The sequence below is a fragment of the Canis aureus genome, chromosome 2 (assembly GCF_053574225.1).
Source record: "Canis aureus isolate CA01 chromosome 2, VMU_Caureus_v.1.0, whole genome shotgun sequence".
NCBI lineage: Eukaryota > Metazoa > Chordata > Mammalia > Carnivora > Canidae > Canis > Canis aureus.
In genome coordinates, this window is record NC_135612.1 from 92,774,587 (window position 1) to 92,795,147 (window position 20,561).

The 20,561-nt window shown below is 60.1% G+C and overlaps 1 protein-coding gene and 1 long non-coding RNA gene across 2 annotated transcripts; both read right to left on the reverse strand.

The window, feature by feature from the left end:
• Positions 1-11,543: 11,543 nt before the first annotated feature.
• LOC144291426 (uncharacterized) lies at positions 11,544-14,182 on the reverse strand. The gene is made up of 4 exons (XR_013358683.1): positions 14,148-14,182; positions 13,273-13,393; positions 12,233-12,599; positions 11,544-11,724 (listed from the first exon to the last, which is right to left on the reverse strand). It is a non-coding gene; the product is annotated as an uncharacterized LOC144291426 (long non-coding RNA).
• Positions 14,183-15,074: 892 nt separating this feature from the next.
• On the reverse strand, positions 15,075-19,983 carry LOC144289968 (uncharacterized; the record flags this gene model as incomplete). The annotated part of the gene is made up of 8 exons (XM_077858697.1): positions 15,075-15,285; positions 15,620-15,700; positions 15,975-16,014; positions 17,133-17,200; positions 18,632-18,701; positions 19,003-19,086; positions 19,670-19,760; positions 19,831-19,983. Coding segments are annotated over 8 exons (664 nt in total), but the record flags the coding sequence as incomplete, so codon positions are not given.
• Between the last annotated feature and the right edge of the window lie 578 nt (positions 19,984-20,561).

Here is a 20,561-nt window from a genome sequence, read left to right on the forward strand (position 1 = left end):
CGCCGGCACGTCCGCCGTCGCGCCGGAAACACGCCACGGGACGCGCAGCCCCGGCGAGCACTTCCGGCCCGGCGCTCGCGGAGTCCCTCCGGCCCGCGCGGCGCCCCCGCTCCGGTCCGGCCGCGGCCGGCGGGTGGGCCCGGGAAGGCCGGCGGCGCGCGGGGCCGCCTTCGAGGGGCTGTCCTGCGTCGGCGCGGCCCGCGGAGTCGGGTGCCCGCAGCCCTCGCGCGGCCGTGCGCAGGCCGCCTTCCCTGACCCCGGCCCAGGTGGCGCCCGAGCGCCCTGGCGCGGGGCGCCGGGGTCGCTCCGTGTGGGCGCCCGGCCGGGGTGCGGCCCCGCGGCTTCAGGGCTGGCTCGGCGGAGGAGCTGGGCCCGGCTGGGGCTCCTCGCCGCTCGGCCCCACGTGGGCGCCCCGAGCCTCCGGCCGCCGTCTCGGGTGCGCGCCCGCCGCGGGCTGCGGAGCCCCGAGCAGGGCCGCCGTCGGCCCCGGGGCAGACCCCGGCAACCCGCGTGGCTCTTCGGCGCCCCAGGGCGTGGGGGCTCCCGGGGCTCAGCTCGGGGCACCTCGGGTCGCCGCGGGGCTCAGCTCGGGGCTCAGTTCGGGGCGCCTCTTCAGTGCCCCAGGGCACGTGGGGGCGCCCGGGGCTCAGCTCGGGGCACCAGGCGAGAGGAGAGCTCTCAGCCGGGCTCAGCCTGCCCTTGAACAAACCCTTCCCGCAGGAGAGTCCTTGTCATCCGCGGCAGCGTGTCCCTCCAGGACCTCGTGTTGACTCTCAGTACCTAACAGTGTATTTGAAGAAGGGCTTTAAAAGATGGGAGTCGGGGGATCCCTGGGTGGCTCAGCGGTTTAGCACCTGCCTTTGGCCCAGGGCGTGATCCTGGAGTCCCGGGATCGAGTCCCACATCGGGCTCCCTGCATGGAGCCTGCTTCTCCCTCTGCCTGTGTCTCTGCCCCTCTCTCCCTGTCTCTGTCTCTCATGAATAAATAAATAAAATCTTCAAAAAATAAAAAAAATATAAAAAAAATAAAAGATGGGAGTCAAAATAAGGTATTAACCTAAAAAATGAAACCGCCAGTTATTTTAGCAGCCAAGTAGATTTATTCTGAAATAGCGGAGAATTGCAGTGCAGGACAAGCAAGCTACAGCAAAACCATAAAAGAGGCTCTTACATTTCTTATTTTACTTTTAAAGTAGGCTCCACCAGCGCGAAACCCGCCAGGGCTTGAACTCACAGACACTCTTTCTCCTCTAGGCCTATGAACCGCTAGGACACGCAGGACTCGCCTGTGGCCACACTTGAATTAGACGTTGAGCTAGAGTGTTGCTTTCTTCTCAGGTTGGCCTCTAAAATACAGTTAGGGGCCCCCGGGTGGCCCAGCGTTGAGCGTCTGCCTTGGCCCAGGGCGTGACCCCCGGGGTCCCCAATGGAGTCCCACGTTGGGCTCCCTGCAGGGGGCCTGCTTCTCCCTCTCCTGTGTCTCTGCCTCTCTCTCTCTCTCTGTCTCTCATGAATAAGTAAAGTCTTTTAAAAAAAATCAAATAAATAAAATAAAAAAAAAATAAAAGATGAATGAAATATCTACCTGGTCACTGATTATTTCAATTCCAACTGAACCACAGTCAAGGATTTTGGAAGGTCACAGAGATCATGCAGAGTCCTTCCACTCTCCTACCTGGGAAGGGTGCCACTGGCCCCACTCTGCCTGTGAAGCCCCAGGTTCTAGCACAGCCCTGACCCACAAGGGTCACTAGACACGTGGATTGATACAGGTCTGGTTTCAGGGGCCTACCCGCTCCCCTGTGTAGCCTCCTTGGGGGCTGGTGGGCCCTCCTGGCACTGGTTGGATTTCATCCCATCTGAGTGATCAGTAGTAAATAGTCAGGTCTCAGAAGGACAGTCTTGGTCTCTAACCATCCAGGCAGGATCTGTGATCCTCCAGCTCAGACCAGCCTGGGTCTTGACAATCCCTATGGCCAGTTACTAAGTGGACTGCTCCTGGCACTGTAACAGGTCCATGGTTAGTGTAGACAGCCCCCTGGGAAATTTCCATTCCCAACAATGGCATAGTTGCTTCTTCAGCAAGTGGAAGAACATCTTGCCATCATGACAGGACAGGAAGAGCGTTGGATGGGTGGCTGCAACCCATGATCCTAAGTGAACCTCTTCCTTCCTTGGGTTTTATTTTTCCCCGCTCTGCCGTTGGCCATCAGTAATGTGTAATCCGTTGCTTTCCCAGCCCAGAATCTGTTCTCACATCCACATCCAGGATCTCAGCTCTCCTTTGGAAACCACATCTCACCTGCCTCCCATCCAAACAGTTCCAGGGGGGCAGACCCCACATTCCATCCACCTTGAAGATGGGCATATGATCTAAGTCTAGCCAACCCCTTGCTCCATCCTTTGGGTGCTTTGGTGACTTCAAGGATGAGAATGTGACTGAAGCCAGGTCAAAGACACTTAAAACCGTGACTTTTCATGGAACCCAAGAGAAAGAGAAATCCTTCCCCGTAGAGTGGACACTGAGTGGGTGTCAGCCTGGAGTTGTTGGAGGCCCCAGATGCAGTGAGAGAGACTGTGTCTGTGAATGGGGCCACCCCAGAGCACTCAGCAGGTTGGAAGGGTGGAGATGGCTCAGGTCATCTTGTGAGAGTGTGAGCCCCTGGGCCTGCCAGGTCCAAACCCACTCTTAACTTGCCTCTTGAAAGCATTCTTTTCCACCACTTAAAAATATTTATTTTACTTCGGGAAGTGTGTCCAGTTCCTTTCAACCCCAAAATTCCCAGCTGACATATCAGGAGCAGCAATCCCTGAGACTCCCTGTGCCCAGTGTCCTCACGGGGCGAGGCCATGGTCCAGAAGAGGGAGATGATGAGTGGAGTCAGGTCTCAGGGAGGGCTGCAGAACAGCCCTGCCCCTGTTCCTTCCCTGTCTTGGGAGAGGAATACCCCCAAGGAGGAAAACCCCCAAGCAGCAAGCAGCAAGAGGAGAACCAGCAGGAGGAAGAGGCCACTAGATGGCTAATTGGTCGGCTTGGTTTTTCCTTTTTTAGGGTCCAGTCTGTCAGTGTGTATTTTTACTAGGAAGTCACCCGTGGTTTCCTGTTTGTTACAATAGGGTTTTCTTCCATTTGACGTTTAATTTCTTTCTAGTTTTCTATAGAATTGTCACAATGAACGGACATTGATATGTTATTTTTAACTAAAGTCCGTATTTTATTCAGGTTCCCTCTGTTCTACCTTCTGTTCCAGTGCCCCTTTCCTGCTCATGTCTCTTTGGGCTCTTCTTGGCTCTAACAGTCTCTCAGATGTGCTTTGTTTCGATGGCCTTGGCAGTGCTGAGGAGGCCTGGGGAGGCATTTTGTAGAAAGTCTTGCATTGGAATTTATTTTCCTCATGATTAGACTGGGATTATGGGTTTTGAGGAAGCAGATCAGGGAGGTGAAGCGCTCCGTCATCACTTTATAACAAGGGAGCTCTTGTTGCTGTCCGTGTTAACAGTGGTCCCCTGGCCGGGGCAGTGTTGGTCAGGCTTCCCCAGAGAGGAGTTACTCTTTCCCCTGTACGCATACGGTGTGTCTTCTGGAGCAGGGAGATGCTGCACGGAGCCCACACTTTGGAAGAGGGGAGATAGCCCTACCTCCTTGATGACTGTCTACATCTATTATTTGGAATTCTTATAGGAAAGGTTTATTCAGTCCCATTTTGTAAAAAAAATAAAAATAAAAAAACTATGTAAAAAGTGCAGCTGAATAATTTAAAAGATTACAATGGCTTCATTGAGCAGTTCATTAGTTGGGCAACACCCCATCTAGCAAATAGAAAGGAGCTCCTTTGAGCTGCAGGGAAGGGAAAGTTTTTAAAGAAAGGGAGAAGATTGAAAAAAAGGAAATTGTTAGAAAAGGATGCATTATTTTAGTCAAGGTCCTCCTCCTAAGGGGAACAGAAGGGGACATTCAGTACATTTTCCAAATTAACTTGTTAAAAGTTTACATGGAGGTGGGTGTGTGTGAAATTGCAATTAGGTTAGGTATTATGTCCTGATTTGCTAACAGGGGTCTCTTAACATAAGTGACTCCATCTGGGGCCTGTGGTTTTCTTTTTAAGAAATCATTTATTTTGGGGGGTGCCTGGGGGGCACAGTTGGCTAAGCGTCTGACTCTTGGTTTCTCTCTCCATCTCCCTCTGCCCCTTCCCCTGCTCTATCTCAATTTCTCTCTCTCTCTCTCTCTCTCTCTCTCTCAAATTAAGAAATCTTAAAAAATGAAATAATTTATTTTTTACCCCTGTGGACACCAGCATAGTCATTTTAGGCTGTCGGTTACACTCCAGCACTCCAGTATTTGATCGCTGGTTCATTCCCGTGTTGGTTGTTCAGAGTGTTTCCCATTGGCTCCTGTTTTCCATTGACACCATTTCATCTTTGTGGGGTTTTTCTTGGTACTTCCTTGCTTTCTGATACTTTAAGATTATCTTGACTCCTATATTTACTGTCTCAATCCTAGTGCCAGTAATTTCTTCCAGGAGCCCTGGCTCCTTTTTTTAGAGAATGGAATTAAAAACTTAGACATGGGAGCTAAATGTGTTCAGTGGACAATGCACGGAATCTATGCGTATATTCTAACCTAATTATTTCGAACTGTCTGTATCCATATTAAGCTAAAGATGAGTTTATGCTGATTTCCTCAACCCGGTCCGCCACCACATGGATATTGTGATCTTTTCCCTTTGCTGATTTGTAACTTTCTACTCCAACAGCAAGAAGCCCGATTCTCACCACCTGCCATTTATTTAATTCATTACTCTGTTCCAGATTACAGATATGCTGCTTTCAGAACTGTTAGCTACCACCCTGAGGAGAAAGAGCTTTATGGAACAGAGACGACTGTTGATGTACAGTACATTTTTCCTTTAGTCTTCAGATGCCATTCATTTCCAAAGTTACTTAGGTCAGCATCTTTTCCCATAAAACCTACAGTGAGTTTTTTCCATACATTTCTAATACAGTTAGATTGTTTGTGACATTCTGTATTCCACTGAAGGGGAGGAAGACATTTCTCTCTGTTCAAGTTTCTTCTAGCTGGACTAGGAAATGAATTGACCTGAAACAGATTAATGGGAAGAAAACAACAGCAACAACAACTACAAAATGTAATCATGTGCATATGGAGACCCAATAATAAAATTGAGACCTAAAGAAATGACCAAGGCAGTTCTTTTTTTTTTTTAATTTTAATTTATTTATGATAGTCACCGAGAGAGAGAGAGAGAGGCAGAGACACAGGCAGAGGAAGAAGCAGGCTCCATGCACCGGGAGCCCAATGTGGGATTCGATCCCGGGTCTCCAGAATCACGCCCTGGGCCAAAGGCAGGCGCCAAACAGCTGCGCCACCCAGGGATCCCCAAGGCAGTTCTTATACTTTTTGGATAAAGAGAAAATAAACCTGTGAGGAATTCACAGGACAAAGAAAACCTTGGGAGCTTCAATTAAGGAGTTCTAAACAGAATTTGGGCTGGGGTAGTAAATTAGTAAAAAGTAACACTGGTCGTTTATATATAGCTTCTTCAGCTCTAAATTTCCCATCTCTGGTGATAAGGAAGTCTCTTTACCTCCTGGTACAAAGAGATCTTCAAATGGGAGGTTGGTTTCCCGCTTGCAGGGGGACAGAGGAGGGTCTAAGTGTCCCTGTTGCATAGGTTGTCTCCTAAGTAACTTTAATTTAAAATAATATGTTAATGCATCACATTTGGGCATAGTCTGCCCTTGGCCCCCTATCATCCTGCGACACTCCCACATCATAAATAATTTTAGTAGATTATGATTTACTCTTTGGGATGCGAAAATAGGTTTTGACACAGTGGTAGGTATGCATTAGTAAAGTATTGTGTGGAATACTTCAAACCTCCACCCCACTATCTTTTTATCATCTCTAGTTTTGCCTTTTCCAGAATGTCCAATAAATGGGGTCATACAGTGTGTAGCCTTTTCAGACTAGATTCTAACACTTGGCAAAATATATGTCTTTGTATGGTGTAATTGCTCATTCCTTTTTATTGCCTAATAGATCAATTGAAGAAAAACAAACAGAACAGCCATACATCATGTTTACATGAGGGATAACCAGGAAAACAGAGTGACTTCCCAAAGTGGCCCAAACCATCATTCCGTATACCACCTTTAGCTGAAGACCAAAAGATTTGGGGTGGTGGAAAAGCTAGTTAAGGGACATCATCAGACCAAGCACAGTCAAAGAGAGTATGCCTGTTATGCAGATTTAAGCGTGTGCCTTCTTTCTTTGATGAGCGTTTTGAGATTTAGTCATTTTTCTGTTCTTGGTACAGGGAGGGAGGTACCCTTACAAATGGATCTTTCTTTACACAAAACTGTAAATTTTGCTCACCAAATGACAACTTCTATCTGGTTTTCAGAGATTCTTCTGTGTCTACCGTTTCCTGAAATTAAGCAGCCCAATTCATCCTTGTGCCAAAGAGATGCGTTTTGGCGTGATGTGTTCTGATTCCCTCATATGCATGCTCCCATTTGTTTATGGATTCATCTGTTAAAGGACATCCTGATTTCCATAAGTGTTTAATCATTACATATAGAGCAGCTGTGCATAACTGCATGCTAGTTTTTTGGAAATATTTGTATTCAAAGCAGTTGCCTAAATGCTGTAAGTGCAATTGTTGGATCCTAAGGTAAGATTTATTTGGCTTTGGAAAAAACAGCCAAACCGACTTCCAAAGTGGCTGTACGTGAATTCCTCCGGCCATGAAGGACAGTTGCTGTCATTCTTCATCCTCCAGCAATTGGTTTATTTTTTTGGAGTTTAGCATTTATAATACGTGTGCAGTGCTACCTTATCGTTGTTTTAATTTGTAATTTCTTTTTTAATTTGTAATTTCTTAATAATGATGTCGAGCATAGTTTTTGTATGCTTAGTTATTATCTGTGCATCTTCTTTGTCTAGGTGTCTACTCAGATCATTGCCCATTACTAAGTAGGTTATTTTCTTATCGTTGGGTTCTGATAATTTTTTGTATATTTTGAATATGAATCTCATACCAGGTATATGTTCGGCAAACATTTTCTCCCAGTTTGTGGCTTGTCTTTTGGTTATCTGAGCAAGGTCTTTCACAGAGTACAAGTTTTAATTTTATAAACCTCATGGTATCATTTCTTTGTAGATTGAGTTTTGCTGTTGTGCATTAACAGACACATGAAAAAATGCTCGATATCACTTGGCAGCAGATAAATACAAATCAAAACCACATGGGATACAGCCTCACACTGGTCAGAATGGCTAAAATTAACCACTCAGGAAATGACGGATATTGGCGAGGATTTGGAGAAAGGAGGATCCGCTCACACTGTTAGCGGGAATGCAAGCTGGTGCAGCCACTCTGGAAAACAGTATCCTCAAAGAGTTAAAAATAGAGCTACACTACGACCCAGCAATTGCATTACTAGGGATTTACCCTAAAGATATAAATGTAGTGATCTGAGGGGGCACCTGCACTCCAATGTTTATAGCAGTAATGTCCACAATAGCCAAACTGTGGAAAAAGCCCAAATGTCCATTGACAGATGCTTGGGTAAAGATGTGGTATATAAAAAAAAAAAAAAAAAAAAAAAAAAGATGTGGTATATAGATATACAATGGTGTACTACTGAGCCATCAAAAACAATGAAATCTTGCCATTTGCAATGATGTGGATGGAACCAGAGGGCATTATGCCAAGCGAAATAAGTCAGTCAGAGAAAGACAATTATCATATGAATTTACTCATATGTGGAATTTAAGAAACAAAACAGGATCATAGGGGAAGAGAGGAAAAAATAAAACAAGACGAAACCAGAGAGAGAAGTAAACCACGAGAGACTCTTAACTCCAGGAAACAAACTGAGGATTACTGAAGGGGAAGAGTGTGGGGGGATGTAGCTGGGCGAGGTAATGAGCGCTGAGTGTTTTATAGAGGTCATGAATCATTGACCTCTACCTCTGAAACTAATAATACATTATATTTTAATTAATTGAATTATTTAATTGAATTTAAATAAAATAAGAAACTCATCACCAAGCCCAAGGTCATGTAGATTTTCTTTTATTATTTGATATTTTTATAGTTTTGCATTTAAAATTCATCTACAAATTGAGTGAATTTTGGGTTAAGTTGTAAAATAGTGTCTGAATTTCATGTCATTCCAAATTGTTTCCAAGTAGTTGTTCTTTAAGTGTTTCTGGAGAGATCAGGGGAGAGTGGGCTCCATTTTAGTTAGAAATTTCCCCAAATTTAATAAATTCAGCTGGACACAGGGAGCAGTCCTGTCTCCACAGAACGGAGCGCACCCCATCCTGCACTGCCTCCACCGCCAGCAGGGGGCGCGCCTGCTCCCTGACACGCCAGAGTCCTCTGCCTGAGGGGACAGGAGCCCAGCCTCCGCGGGACCCGCCGCGGGGGAGGGGGCCGCGTCCACGCCGACAGGAGCCTCCGCGGGACCCGCCGCGGGAGGAGCAGGTGAGGAGGCGCCGGCCGAGTGGGGGCTGCTGAGCCGTCCCGGAGGAAGGGCCGCGCGCAGACCCGGTTCCCGTGGCTCAGTGTGAGGTGACCTGGGGCCGCCGTGTGGGGCCGCGCAGCCGTGTCTATGCGGCACACGGGGCCGGTTCCCGCCGCTCCTCAGGCGCCGCCTCGGGGCTGCGGGTTCCGGGCGCGGGACGAGGCCGCGGGGGTCGGAAGGGCTGCGGGAGAGGCTCGGGAGCGGGTCTCGGGCGCCGAGCTCGGGTCCCCGTGGCCGCGGGCCGCCCTGGTGTGCGCGGGGCGCGGGCGGCCTGTGCCCTCCTCGCCCGCAGTTCCGCCGCGAAGTTCGCTCCTGCGGATGCACCGCGGCTGAGGCTGGTCTCCGAGGCTCTGTTCTGAGGCGTCTCCTCAGGGGGGACACGCGGTCGCTTGGTTTTTAATGTTGAAATTCAATTACCCACCACAGCACAGCGCTCGGTCCAGTTGTCGTGACCCAGGTCTATAGTGTGACACCCGGTGCTCCCCTACGCGTGTTTGAAGATTCACGTCGTATCCTGCAAGTTGACCGCATGTGTTAGCTCTGGGGACCCCGAGGGCGAGGTGCGGGGGATCGCGGAGGCCCGCAGGGCGCAAGCACGGCCGAGCCTCCACCGACCGGGGTGCAAGGGGCACAGGAGGGGATTCCGCGGGGAGCGGGCAGCTGCGCCCCTGCGTTGGGGGAGCGTCCTGGAGGGCAGCAGGCTCCTCTGGCCGGGCTGCCGGGGTCAGGGTCTCCTGGGGGACCCCGACTTCCCCTGCCGGGACCTGTCGCCCTGCCTCTCCTGCGGGGTCCTCCTGCTGCGGCCTGTCCTGGACACGGGACGGGCTCCCCTCCAGCCTCCCCACAGCCCCCCTCCAGCCTCCTCACCAGCCCCCCTCCGACCTCCCCAGGCCCCCCTGCAGGGGCCGGTCGGGGCCTGGGCCGTGCCCCTCCTCCTCTCTGGGGGTGTCTCTGCACCCTGTGCACAGAGCTCCGGGAGACGCAGAAACAAGCCGGCCGTGCATTTTCACACAACAGCACTTTATTGAACTTGCAACAGCAAACAGGGGCTCAGAGCCGAGGGTGCGCGCCTTCCCCTGGGAGACCTTCCTGTCCTTAGAGGAAAGCGGGAATCCCACAGGGGTGCGGGTGCTGGAGTCCCCCACCTGGGAGCCTGTGCGGACTCGACTCCGGGTGGGGGCGCGTGTCCTGAGGTTGGGGCGTTGAGAGGCGGTTCTGGGGACAGCAGGGCTGACGTGGACCTGAGGCTCATGGGCTCCTGCACTGGGTCCCCACAGGGCAGCTGGACCCCGGCCTCGGGCCCCCTGGGGCCGGGGGACTGACTGCTGGAGCCCCAGCACCTGGAGGAGCCTGCCTCCTGGTGTGGGTGCGGGTGGGGCCCACGGGCCTGCCCCTGCTGCCCTGCCCTGGGGTGTCCCGGGATCCCCAGGGCTGCCCTAGGTCAGCGACCTGGATCTGTGGGGCACGCCCAGGGCCCAGGAGGCCACATCCGACTGTGAGAGGGCTCACTCAGCCCGGGGCCAGAACGCAGGCCTGGCCAGGGCCCCGGGGAGCTGGATCCCATTAGTTTTTGTGATGGGCCTGCGGGGGGCTCGAATCGCCCCTGCCCCCACAGAGCCCAGGGCCAGGCCAGCCCAGGTCCCTCTGGGTCAGGGGCTGGTGTCCTGTGCGGGGGGTGCCGCCCTCCGGGAGGACAGCAAGACGAGGCAGGGCATGGTGACGGCAGGCCAGAGCCTCCGGGCCCCCGCACTCACCGCCACGCTCTGCCCCCGAGGCCCGTGATCATCAAGCTGCCCCATGGACGCGGAGGGCAGAGGGTCCCGGGCCTGTGCGGGGCCTCGGGGCAGCGGGCTCAGCGCCACCCTGGCTCTGCCCTGGCTGTGCCCATCACTGCCCAGCGAGGGGCACGAGCTGCAGTGGCCGCGGGGCAGGAAGGGTGTCCTGGGCCCGACAGCGTTGTCCCTCGGGGGCTGGGGGGACCCCGTGATGGGAGTCCTGGGGGTGCTCCAGGGCCTGGTCCATCGCGGGGCCTCTGGGGTGGCCCAGGCAGGTGCCAAAGGGAAGAGGACCCCGTTTTTTGTCTTGAAACCCACCATGTCTGGGGGCCGCCTGCCTGCACCGTCTTGTTGTACTGGGAGGGTGGGGAGGGAGTTCCATTGCTGGGGGGGAAGTTGGATGATGGCCTGGCCGGGAGGGGGTCCGGGCGGCTCAGGCTGGGTGGCTGGGCCCGGGGAGGCCGGCTCCTCCACCCTGGGCAGTGTCTCAGAGGCCGGAGAAGGGAGGAGAGGCCCGGGCGCTGGGGACACTCGCTCCAGGCCCAGGGGCCTCGTGGGGAACTCCTTAGGTCCCACTGGAAAGAGGCCGACGGGGTCAGCGTCTCCAGCAGGCTGTGTGTCCCCCGCTGGGGGCCCCGGGGGTCCTCACGGCTCCCGCATGGCCCCCCAGCCTGACCCTGTGCTCAGCCCCCCACACTGGTGCCCAGGCCCTGCAGTGGGTGCCCGCCCGCTCAGCCTTGGCCTGGGGTCCCCGAGGCTGGAGCAGAAGAGGAGAGCCCCAGAGATGAGGACAGGGGCCCCAGGGGCTCTGTCCCTTGTGGGCGGCCCCAGCAGGCCGAGTCGGGAGGGGCCGGGACCCTGAGCCCACCTGGGGGGGCAGGTCGCATTGCGTCCTCCAGAGCTGGGTCATGGAGGCCCGAAGGTGTCTGAGCACCGCCTCGTCCTCCAGGGCCCAGGGCTGGGCCAGAGAATCCTGGAGGAACTCCTGGAGCCCTTCCAGGGGCAGCTTCAGGAGGCGCTCTGGGCGGTGGGTGAGAGTCAGACCCAGAGGGCCCTGCCCTGGGGCCCCCGGTGCCCCCAGGCCAGCGGCTGGGGTCCTGCTGTGCCCAGGAGTGCCGTGGGCAGTGCGCTGGCCGGGGTGGCCCCTGCCCGCTGCTCCTCTCAGGGAGCCCCGCTGCACCCGCCTGCCCCGCCGTCCCCCCACCCCAGGTCTGGGTGCTGCTCAGAGCACAGGGTCACCGCTCCTGCCCCCCGCCCCCAGCACACCTGGGCTCCCAGGGGCTCACTTACTCCTGTGCACCTTGAGGATGGTGTAGGCCATGGCCGTGAGCACCCGCTCCCCATCGAATACGTAGGCATCCCACAGCTTCAGGGTGAGCGAGAAGGGGGTCTAGGGGACAGCGGGGTGGAAGGAGCGGCCTGAGCAGGGCCCCTGGGGGGCTCAGCTGGGGCTAGGCTAGGCCTGCCATCTGCCCCCCGGCTGCCTCCGACAAGGCCCCACAGCCCCCCCGTGCGTGCCCTCCTCCCAGGGAGATCAGAGCTCCCGGCCGCTCAGGGTTCCGACCCCGGCCAGCACCTCCCGCACCCCTGGGGGCACAGACTGCCCGCACTTGACGACACCACGCCTTGAGAGGACCCCAGGCTGGCCGCCCGATGGGCCGAGGGCCCGTCCACACCCCGGGCTGACCCGGCCTCCCCGGGGGGAGCTGAGGCAAAGACGGCCTGCCCCAGGAACCTCGTCCAGGGACCCTCTAGGCTTCTCCAGGACGGGCTGGGCTGCGAGCCTCAGCCTCAGGGCCCCAGGGTCGGGCCTGGCTCCTCTGGAGGGTGGGGCTGAGCTGGGCCCTCCCCGGGGGCAAGGGGCAGGTCCGGGAGCGGGGGTCCCGGGTGGGCCTCACCCGGCCGAGGAAGCACTGCAGGAAACACTTTGGGGTATAGATGTCGGTGGACATCTGCTCCTCATCCTGGCGGGAGGGCAGGAGGTGCTCAGGCCCCACGCCGCGGCCCCTGGAGCTGGGTGGACGTGCTCCCCACGGCCCAGCCCAGCCCCGAGGGCGCCCCCGGGCCCCAGGGGGAGGAACGTGACCCCAACTCTGGGCAGCTCGGAGGGCCGTGCCCCCCACCCCCTGCCCCGGGCCCCGGGGACGGAGCCTCAGGAGCTCCCACTCGCCATGTGCTTCCTCAGGTCGGGGAGAGCTCTTTGGAGGACGCGCTCGTGATGAGCCTGGAACCTGAGGAGCTTCGGGAAGCCCGGGACGAAGAAACCTGAGAAGGCCCCAGGTCCCCACGGTCAGGGCCTCCTCCTGCACCAGGCGGGATGGGGGGTGTCGGGGCAGGGGCCTCCCCCCACGCACTGACCCCCGTGTGCCCACCGCCCTCAGAGCCCTGACTGGACCCGCTCTTCCCAGAGGGCAGGGCTGCCTCCCAGGCCGGGGGCGCGGGGCCCTGGGACCCTCGTGCTCAAAGAGACCCCGTGGGGCATGGGCTGGGGGCTGAGGACCAGGCCCGGCTGACCCAGCACCCTCTCTCCTGCAGGGGCTGCCGCGGGACAAGCGGGTCCCCAGCCCAGAGGGGCAATGGGTGCAGGCCATGGGGAGGGTGATGGGCATGCACGGCCTTCTGTGGGGCTTGGGAGTGAGGCTGGGGACCCCTAGGAGGGGGAGACGCTGCCCCCTGGGCCCCGTGTGGCTGTGGGCTGGCAGGGGGGCCTGGGGGGCAAGCAGGCAGCCGGGCGGGAGGCTGGGGGAGTAGCGGGAGTGCAAGGCCTGCAGACGGTGGGGCGGGTGGCCGTGGCTCCGGGACCCCAAGGTCTCCAGGGAGGCGGGGCCCTTGCCTGTGGGGGGGCGGGTTGGGGGGTCCCCGCCTGCCCCCCAGTGCAGCAGCCTGCAGGGAGGCCCTCCTGACTCCCCTCCCGCCCAGCGACCCGGCGGGCCCCTACCGTGCATGGCATGCCTGTCATTGGTCATCAGCTGGGCCAGCGCCCAGAAGGCGTCCTCCTCGGGCAGGAACATGAGGAGGATGGCTGCGATCTCACTCATGCTCTGGCTGCAGCCCACCTCCTGCAAGAGCCAGAGCCCCATGGAGGGCGTGCGCCCCGAGGCCCCCTCTGAGCCCTCCCCGCGGGCGTCAGGCTCCCCCGGCTCCCTCACAGCCTGGGCTCCCGGAGGGGGCTCCCAGAGGGCGGGGGGGCAGGTGAGGGCCACCCGGACCAGCTCGGGCACAGCACCCCGGGCCCCACTACCGAGCCCTGCGGCCGCCGTGCCAGGGCCCCCGTCCTCAGACCAGCAGGAGGTGCCTCCGTGAGCTGTGCCAGGCTGCAGGGGACCTGCCAGGTCTGGAGACCCCCCAGAGGGCAGGTCAGGGGCCTGACTGTGGCCCCTGGCAGGTCCCACAAGGGGAGCTGGGCCAGGACACCCCACGGGGCCAGGGAGCATGTGAGCTGGGGTCCTCGGGGACCCTTCTGGAGTGCGCCGTGGAAGGGGGCGGCCTCCTGGGCGCCTCGGCCTCGTGCCCTTCAGGGGAGTAGGAGCCTTCCCCGCCCGGGTTCTCATCAGTAGTGCCGTCTGTCAGGGTCCAGACCCGAGCTCTAGGATGGCCGCGGTGCACGCGGGGGCCCCGGGCAGCCCCGGCCCTCAGGCACGCAGGCCCTGCCTCCCCTGGGAGGTCTGCACCCCGCCCCCTGCCCGTCCCGGAGGAGAGAGACCCTCCCCGGCATCTCGGGGCCGTGGAGCTGGGGCCCTAACTGTGAGTCCCGCTGGTCACCAGCACTCAGGACAAGGCCGCCCGCGGGGCAGGAGGCGGGGGCAGGGACACTCATGGTGTCGTACACCGAGTAGGCCGCCAGCACGTGGAACACGGCTCGCTGCCTAGGAGGGGGGACAACAGGGGGCTCTGCTCAGTCAGCCCCCACCCAGTGAGGCCGCCGAGGTGCCGACACCCGCCCCGCAGGCCCCACGGCCCGCAGGGCCCCTCCGCGGGGGCCGATCTCTGGGGTCAGGTCTGCGCACGGGGACAGGCGGCGACCTCACACGTGCAGCGTGCCGGGGGTTAAGTGCACCCTGGGGTGTCCGACGCCTCTGAGCGGCTCCTGCCGTGGGGTGTGCAGCTCCGGGCTCCCCCAGCGCCGCCAGCGCCCCCTCCAGCCCTGGAGCGGCCCCCCCGCACGCCCCCTGGGAGCCAGCGCTCCCCCTGCCCCGGTCCCTGCAGCCCCTGACACCTCTCCTCCGCTGCCCTGGCCTGGCCTGGCCCCGTGTCCCGGGAACACCACCAGCCCCACGTGGCCCCTGCCCCGAGCCCACGCAGCTGGGGCATCCGTAGCCCTGAGCGCACCCCCAGACCCCGGGAGGAGGAGCCGGCATCAGGGACACAGACCCCGACCTGTCAGCAGCTGCCGTCCTGGGCAGGGAGCCCTGGGGCCACCATGGGAGTGTGTCCTGCAGGAACCTCCACCCTTCACCTGGGAGGCCGGGGAAGGCGGGAGTGCCCACTGTGCCCGCGGGGCCTGTGAGGGCCTGTGCCCAGCTGTCGTGGGTGGGGAGGGGACTGAGGGTCAGCCCTGGACAGGGAGGGGACATGGAGGATCAACCCGGGTGGGAGGAACATGGGGGGTCAGCCCGGGTGGGGAGGGGACACGGGGGTTCAGCCCGGGTGGGGAGGGGACATGGGGGTTCAGCCTGGAGGGGAGGGGACAGGGGGTCAGCCCTGGACAGGGAGGGGACATGGAGGATCAGCCCGGGTGGGGAGGGGACACGGGAGTTCAGCCCGGGTGGGGAGGGGACATGGAGGGTCAGCCCTGGGCAGGGAGGGGACTGAGGGTCCACGGGGAGTGGACGGGTCCCACCTGGTATTTCCCGGCATTCCTGGCCTTAAACTGGTCAACGACCTTCAGCAATTGCAGCCACACCTGTCCCCGCACCTGGGGCGGGACCCCCTTGTAGACCCGGCGCCGCAGCTGTGGGGAGGAAGGCAGTGCTGGTGAGAGGGGCCCAGGGTGGCCCCTTGGAGCCCAGGGAGCGCGAGGCATCTAGAAGGTTCCGGCTTCGGCTCCAGGGTGTCTGCAGAGAGGCTGGGTCTCCCTGGAGCTGGACCCCGTCCCCCACGAGGAGCAGGGACCATGGCCCCGACCTGACGCTCCCCCACCGCCGTCCCGGGGCCTGGGGAGGCTCGGGCTCCCAGCAGACTCTCCCCGGGCTGGGGGCTCCCCCGAGGACAGGGTAGGAGGACACTGAGGGCGGCCCCCCAGCCCTGTCAGCACGGAGAGCCCTCGGGGGCACCCAGCGCCCCACCTTCTCGCCGGGGAGGTAGTGGTCCCATCGCTTGAGCATTTTTATCCATTTGTCCGCGCGCCAGGTCTCCTGGCGGAGTTTCTGGAAGAGGACAAGCGGGGGCCACAGGTGAGGCTCCAGCCGCGGGAGGTGGGCGCTCGGGCCGCGTCCAGTCCTCCGTGGGACCCAGAGGAGCCAGGAAGGCACAGGGCCCCCCGCGGACCGCGGCTCTGGGTCTGGGGTGCGTTCCTGGCAGCCCGTGCAACGCTGGGACGAGGGACTGGGGACACGCCCGGGGATGTCCTGGGGGACGGGGTGCAGACAGCTGACCCCAGCGCCCCCCACATCCTGCCCGGGGCCCAGGACGGGCTCTCACCTTGGCCTCGTGGGAGCTGGGGCCGGGCAGCTAATTGTCCCTGGAAGGCAAGAGACGTAGAGCCCTGAGGCCCCTGCCCCACAGCCACACCCCCCCCCACCGTCTGCACCCAGGGGCCTGGGGAGGGCAGGGCTCCTCCAGGGAGGGCAGGGGCTGCCAGCGGCCTGAGGGCAGGCGGGGGCGGCGTCTGGGGGGTCTGAGAAGGGTGTTTGCCGGTGGTGGGCTGGGCGGGGACCCCTCGGCGCCCCCAGGGGGTGACCTGCCCTCCTGCTCGATAGACCAGCCTGAGAACTGTCAGCGTGGCCCGGGTACCCCATGACCGTCCCGCTGAGGTCCCCCCGCCTCCCCAGGGCCTGACTGCCCAGCGTCCAGCCGGCCTCGCCCTGCCCCCTGGCCATCCCCCTGCTGTCCCGACTCCCCTCTCTGCTGTCCCCTCTGCCACCCTGGCCCATTTCACCTCCTGTCCTGTCGGAGCCCCTGAGCACGACCACCCCTGAGCCATCCCAGCAGCCACCGGGCCGTGAGCAGGGCTGAGGGGGCCCCACCTGGGGTCTCCAGCGTCCATCAGGTTCTCGTTTGGCTGTTGACCCATCAGCCTCGTCCTCTGCGACCTAGGCCACTGGGCTGTCCCTTCCCTCGTTCCCGCCCAGGGCAGACCCCTCCTCCTCTTCCCTCCTCCTGCCTGGTCGGGCCCTCCCTCTGCGCCACCCCCTCCCTGCCCTGGCCTGGTCCCCGGCATCTACCTGCAGCCCCGCAGAAGCCTTCGGGTGTGGGTGAGAGCACCCCTGTGGACTCGCCCCAGACCAGGCCGTCCCCCTACGGAGAGCACGCCCCAGCCCCAGAGCCCCTCACAGGCGGGATCCCCTGCTGACAGGATTGCCCCCCCTCGATGCAGGAGGCAGACACCTGGGCCTGCCCGAAGCAGGCATGGAGGCCCCTCCTCTGAGTGTCCAGGGGCCTCCCCCGGGCCCAGCTCCCTTCCTGCCCACGTCCCAGGTCGTCCTCTGGGGTGTCTCAGCTGCAGCCCAGCGCAGACATGGCCCTCAGAGGGCTCCAGGGGACAAGGTCCCGACCTGGGGGAGGGGGTCAGCCTCCAGAGAGGTGTTCCTGCAAATGCCACCCGCCCTGAGATGGATGAGGGGTGTCCAGGGGACTCACTGCAGAAAGCCCTGGTGGTCGGTGACCTTGCACAGTGACAGGTCCTGCGGAGACCCTGCTTCGTGCGCCTGCAACAGAGGGGGCTCCGTGGTGGGGACCCATCAGAGCAGGGAAATGGGGACAGACAGGAGGGAGCAGAAGGGCTCCTCCCTCCCCTGAATCCTGAGGGAGCGCTGACCCTCTGAGATTGGCCGGGCACCGGAGGAAGGGCCTGTCTGCCCGGTGGGCGCAGCCTGACAGCCTCACCTGCTTCTATCTATCAGTGACGATCCCCACCTGGGCCTGACCTGACCTGGTGACTGTGGTCCCCACCTGGGCCTCACCTGGACCCGGTGACTGTGGTCCCCCACTGGACTTCACCCGGACCTGGTGACTCTGATCCCTACCTGGGCCTCACCCGGACCTGGTGACTGTGGTCCCCACCTGGGCCTCAGCTGGACCTGGTGTCTCTGATCCCTACCTGGGTCTCACCTGACCTGGTGACTCTGATCCCTACCTGGCCCTCAACCGGACCCGGTGACGATGGTCCCCACATGGGCCTCACCTTGAACCGGTGACGCTGGTCCCCACCTGGGCCTCACCCGGACCTGGTGACTCTGGTCCCCACCTGGGCCTCACCCAGACCTGGTGACTGGTCCCCAACTGGGCCTCACCTGGGCCTGGTGACTCTGGTCCCCAACAGGGCCTCACCTGGGCCTAGTGACTCTGGTCCCCACCTGGGCCTCATGTGGATCTGCAACTCTGGTCCCCACCTTGGCCTCACCTGAACCTGGTGACTCTGGTCCCCACCTTGGCCTCACCGGGACCTGGTGACTCTGGTCCCCACCTGGACCTCACCTGGAACTGGTGACTGTGATCCCCACCGTGGCCTCACCTGGACCCGTTGACTGTGGTCCCCCACTGGGCTTCACCTGCATCTGGTGACTGTGGTTCCTACCTGGGCCTCACCTGACCTGGTGACTGTGGTCCCCACCTGGGCCTCACTTGACCTGGTGACTCTGATCCCTACCTGGCCCTCACCCAGACCTGGTGACTCTGGTCCCCAATTGGGCCTCACCCAGACCTGGTGACTCTAGTCCCCAACTGGGCTTCACCTAGGTGACTCTGGTCTCCACCTGAGCCTCATGTGGATCTGCGACTGTGGTCCCCACCTTGGCCTCACCTGAACCTGGTGACTCTGGTCCCCACCTGGGCTCACCTGGACCTGGTAGCTGTGGTCTTCATCTGGACCTGGTGACTCTGGTCCCCACCCGAGCCTCACCTGTACCTGGTGACTGGGCTCCTCAGCTACCAATGACTAGGATCCAGGATGGACCCTTAGTTGCTACTGACACCGGGACCATCCCCAGGGTCTCACTTGTTCCTGGTGACTATGGTCCTTGTCTGGGCTGACCTGGCTCATCCTTGGCTCTGATCCCCTCTTGAGCCTCACCTGCTCTTGCAGGTATGGTTCCCCCTGTCGTGGGTGTGTAGTGTCTACGGTCCCTTCTGGGCCTCACCTGATGGTACTGGGCCACGATATTGGCCCTTTGCAAGGCCAGCAGGGTCTCTGGGTCCTCCTGCATCGTGCTGCAATCCAAACACATCCAAGAATGACGGCGCGTGAGAACCTTCTGAGGACACATGCGTCCGGGTGCTCCCCGTGGGCAGGTGCCCCTCTGTCTGACCGGAGCCGGAAACAACCCCGTAGCCCCGAGGGGCACAGGCATCACACACGGGCCCTCACTGCCTGTCTGTCCCTCGCCCACCTACAGTCCACCTTCCCAGCCACTGTCCCAGGACACACCGTCACACTGGGGTCACAGAGCGCTCCCACCCTGGTATCAGGAGCACACGGGCGGGGGACCCAGGGGCTCCAGGAACTGCCCACCTGATGCTCGGGGGTGACGTCTCCCAGCCCGGGGCCGGCGCAGAGATGGTGGTGGGTGGGCCAGCCAGCGAGTGTCCCTGCGGGCTTGGGGCGGGGGCGGGGATCGAAGGTTTCTCTTAGATTCCACAAGCACACGACCAAAGAGAGAAAGCCACGGACTGGACTTCATCAAAATTAAAACCTGATGCCAGCAAGAGTGCGACCAAACTCCCCACCCTGAGGGCAGCGATGTGTGAATAGCCTGAGGGGGGCCCGGGGGAGCACGAGGGACTCGTTCCAGTGTGTGAAGAGCAAGCCTGCTCACGGGCCAGGGGGACCCAGCGGGCACAGGGCGGGATGGGGGGATGTCAGTCACCCCTGTCGGGGTCCATGCGTCTAGGACAGGCTGGAAAGGTCATGGCTTGGGTGCCTGCACAGCACAGGGCTTACAGGGGAACGGGGGTCCCGGGGGAGCTGCCTGAGTTCCGACTGCAGCCTCCTTCCCTGGACGGGAGCAGCAGGGTGGCCACTCTCACCCCGTGGGGCTGTGGAAGGGCTGTAGGAGCTGCTCACGGTCATCGCATGGGGGGTCGGGGTGTGTGGACCCCAGCTGGGGAGGCCTGTGCCCCCACCCAGACCCACAGGCCCCACTGTGGCCCGCGGAGATCAGGGATCAGCTGCCACTCACCTGTGACCTGTCGCTGTGTGAGCGCCTCCTCTTTATGCACTGGGGTACTGGGGAGAGTGGGAGGGTTGGGGTACTGGGGAGAGTGGGGGTACTGGGGAGAGTGGGAGTACCGGGGTACTGGGGAGAGTGGGAGAGTTGGGGTACTGAGGAGAGATGAGTACTGGGCTACTGGGAAGAGCAGGAGAGTCGGGTCACTGCGAGCCAGATCCGGAGCACGAGTGCCTCCGACGGTCTGCGGATGCAGAGTGGGCACCAGGCAGCGGTGGAACTCGGGGGCACCACAGTTCCACCCAGAGTGGGGTCCCGCATCATCACTGTGGGCAGGCGGGGTCCAATCAGCACTTAGCCCTTCACCCTGAAGGCCGAGGGTCCCGGGGGAGGGTCCTGTCCCCACGCCGGGCGGGAAGGCGATGCAGGCACCCTCCCACATCCTCAGTTCCCATCCTCAGGCCCTGCAGGCCTCCCGCCCTTCAAGGCAGACTGGGGGTCACAGATACCCCCTGCCCCCCAGGGTTCACAGCATGTGGTTGCAGTTAGGAACATTTGAGGGGCTCCTGGGTGGTTCCGTCGGTTCCACGTCGACTCTTGAGTTTGGCTCAAGTCAGGATCTCAAGCTTGTGGCGTGGAGCCTCGGGTGGGGCTCGGGCTCCGGTGGGTGAGGAGTCCGCTCCAGGTTCCCCCTCTCCCTCCACTGCACCCTCTCTCAAGTAAATCTTCTAAAAATTAACATGAAGACACGTGAGCATCTTGTCCCCTCTGCAGAGGTGCCTTCGTGCGCGTAACGACGGGGTAAATGCCTTTCACGGACCCACCGGGAGTCCTACCAGAAACCCCTTTTCTTTGGGGTTTATTGAAGTACAGTCGACACACAACGTGACAGTAGTTTCAGGGC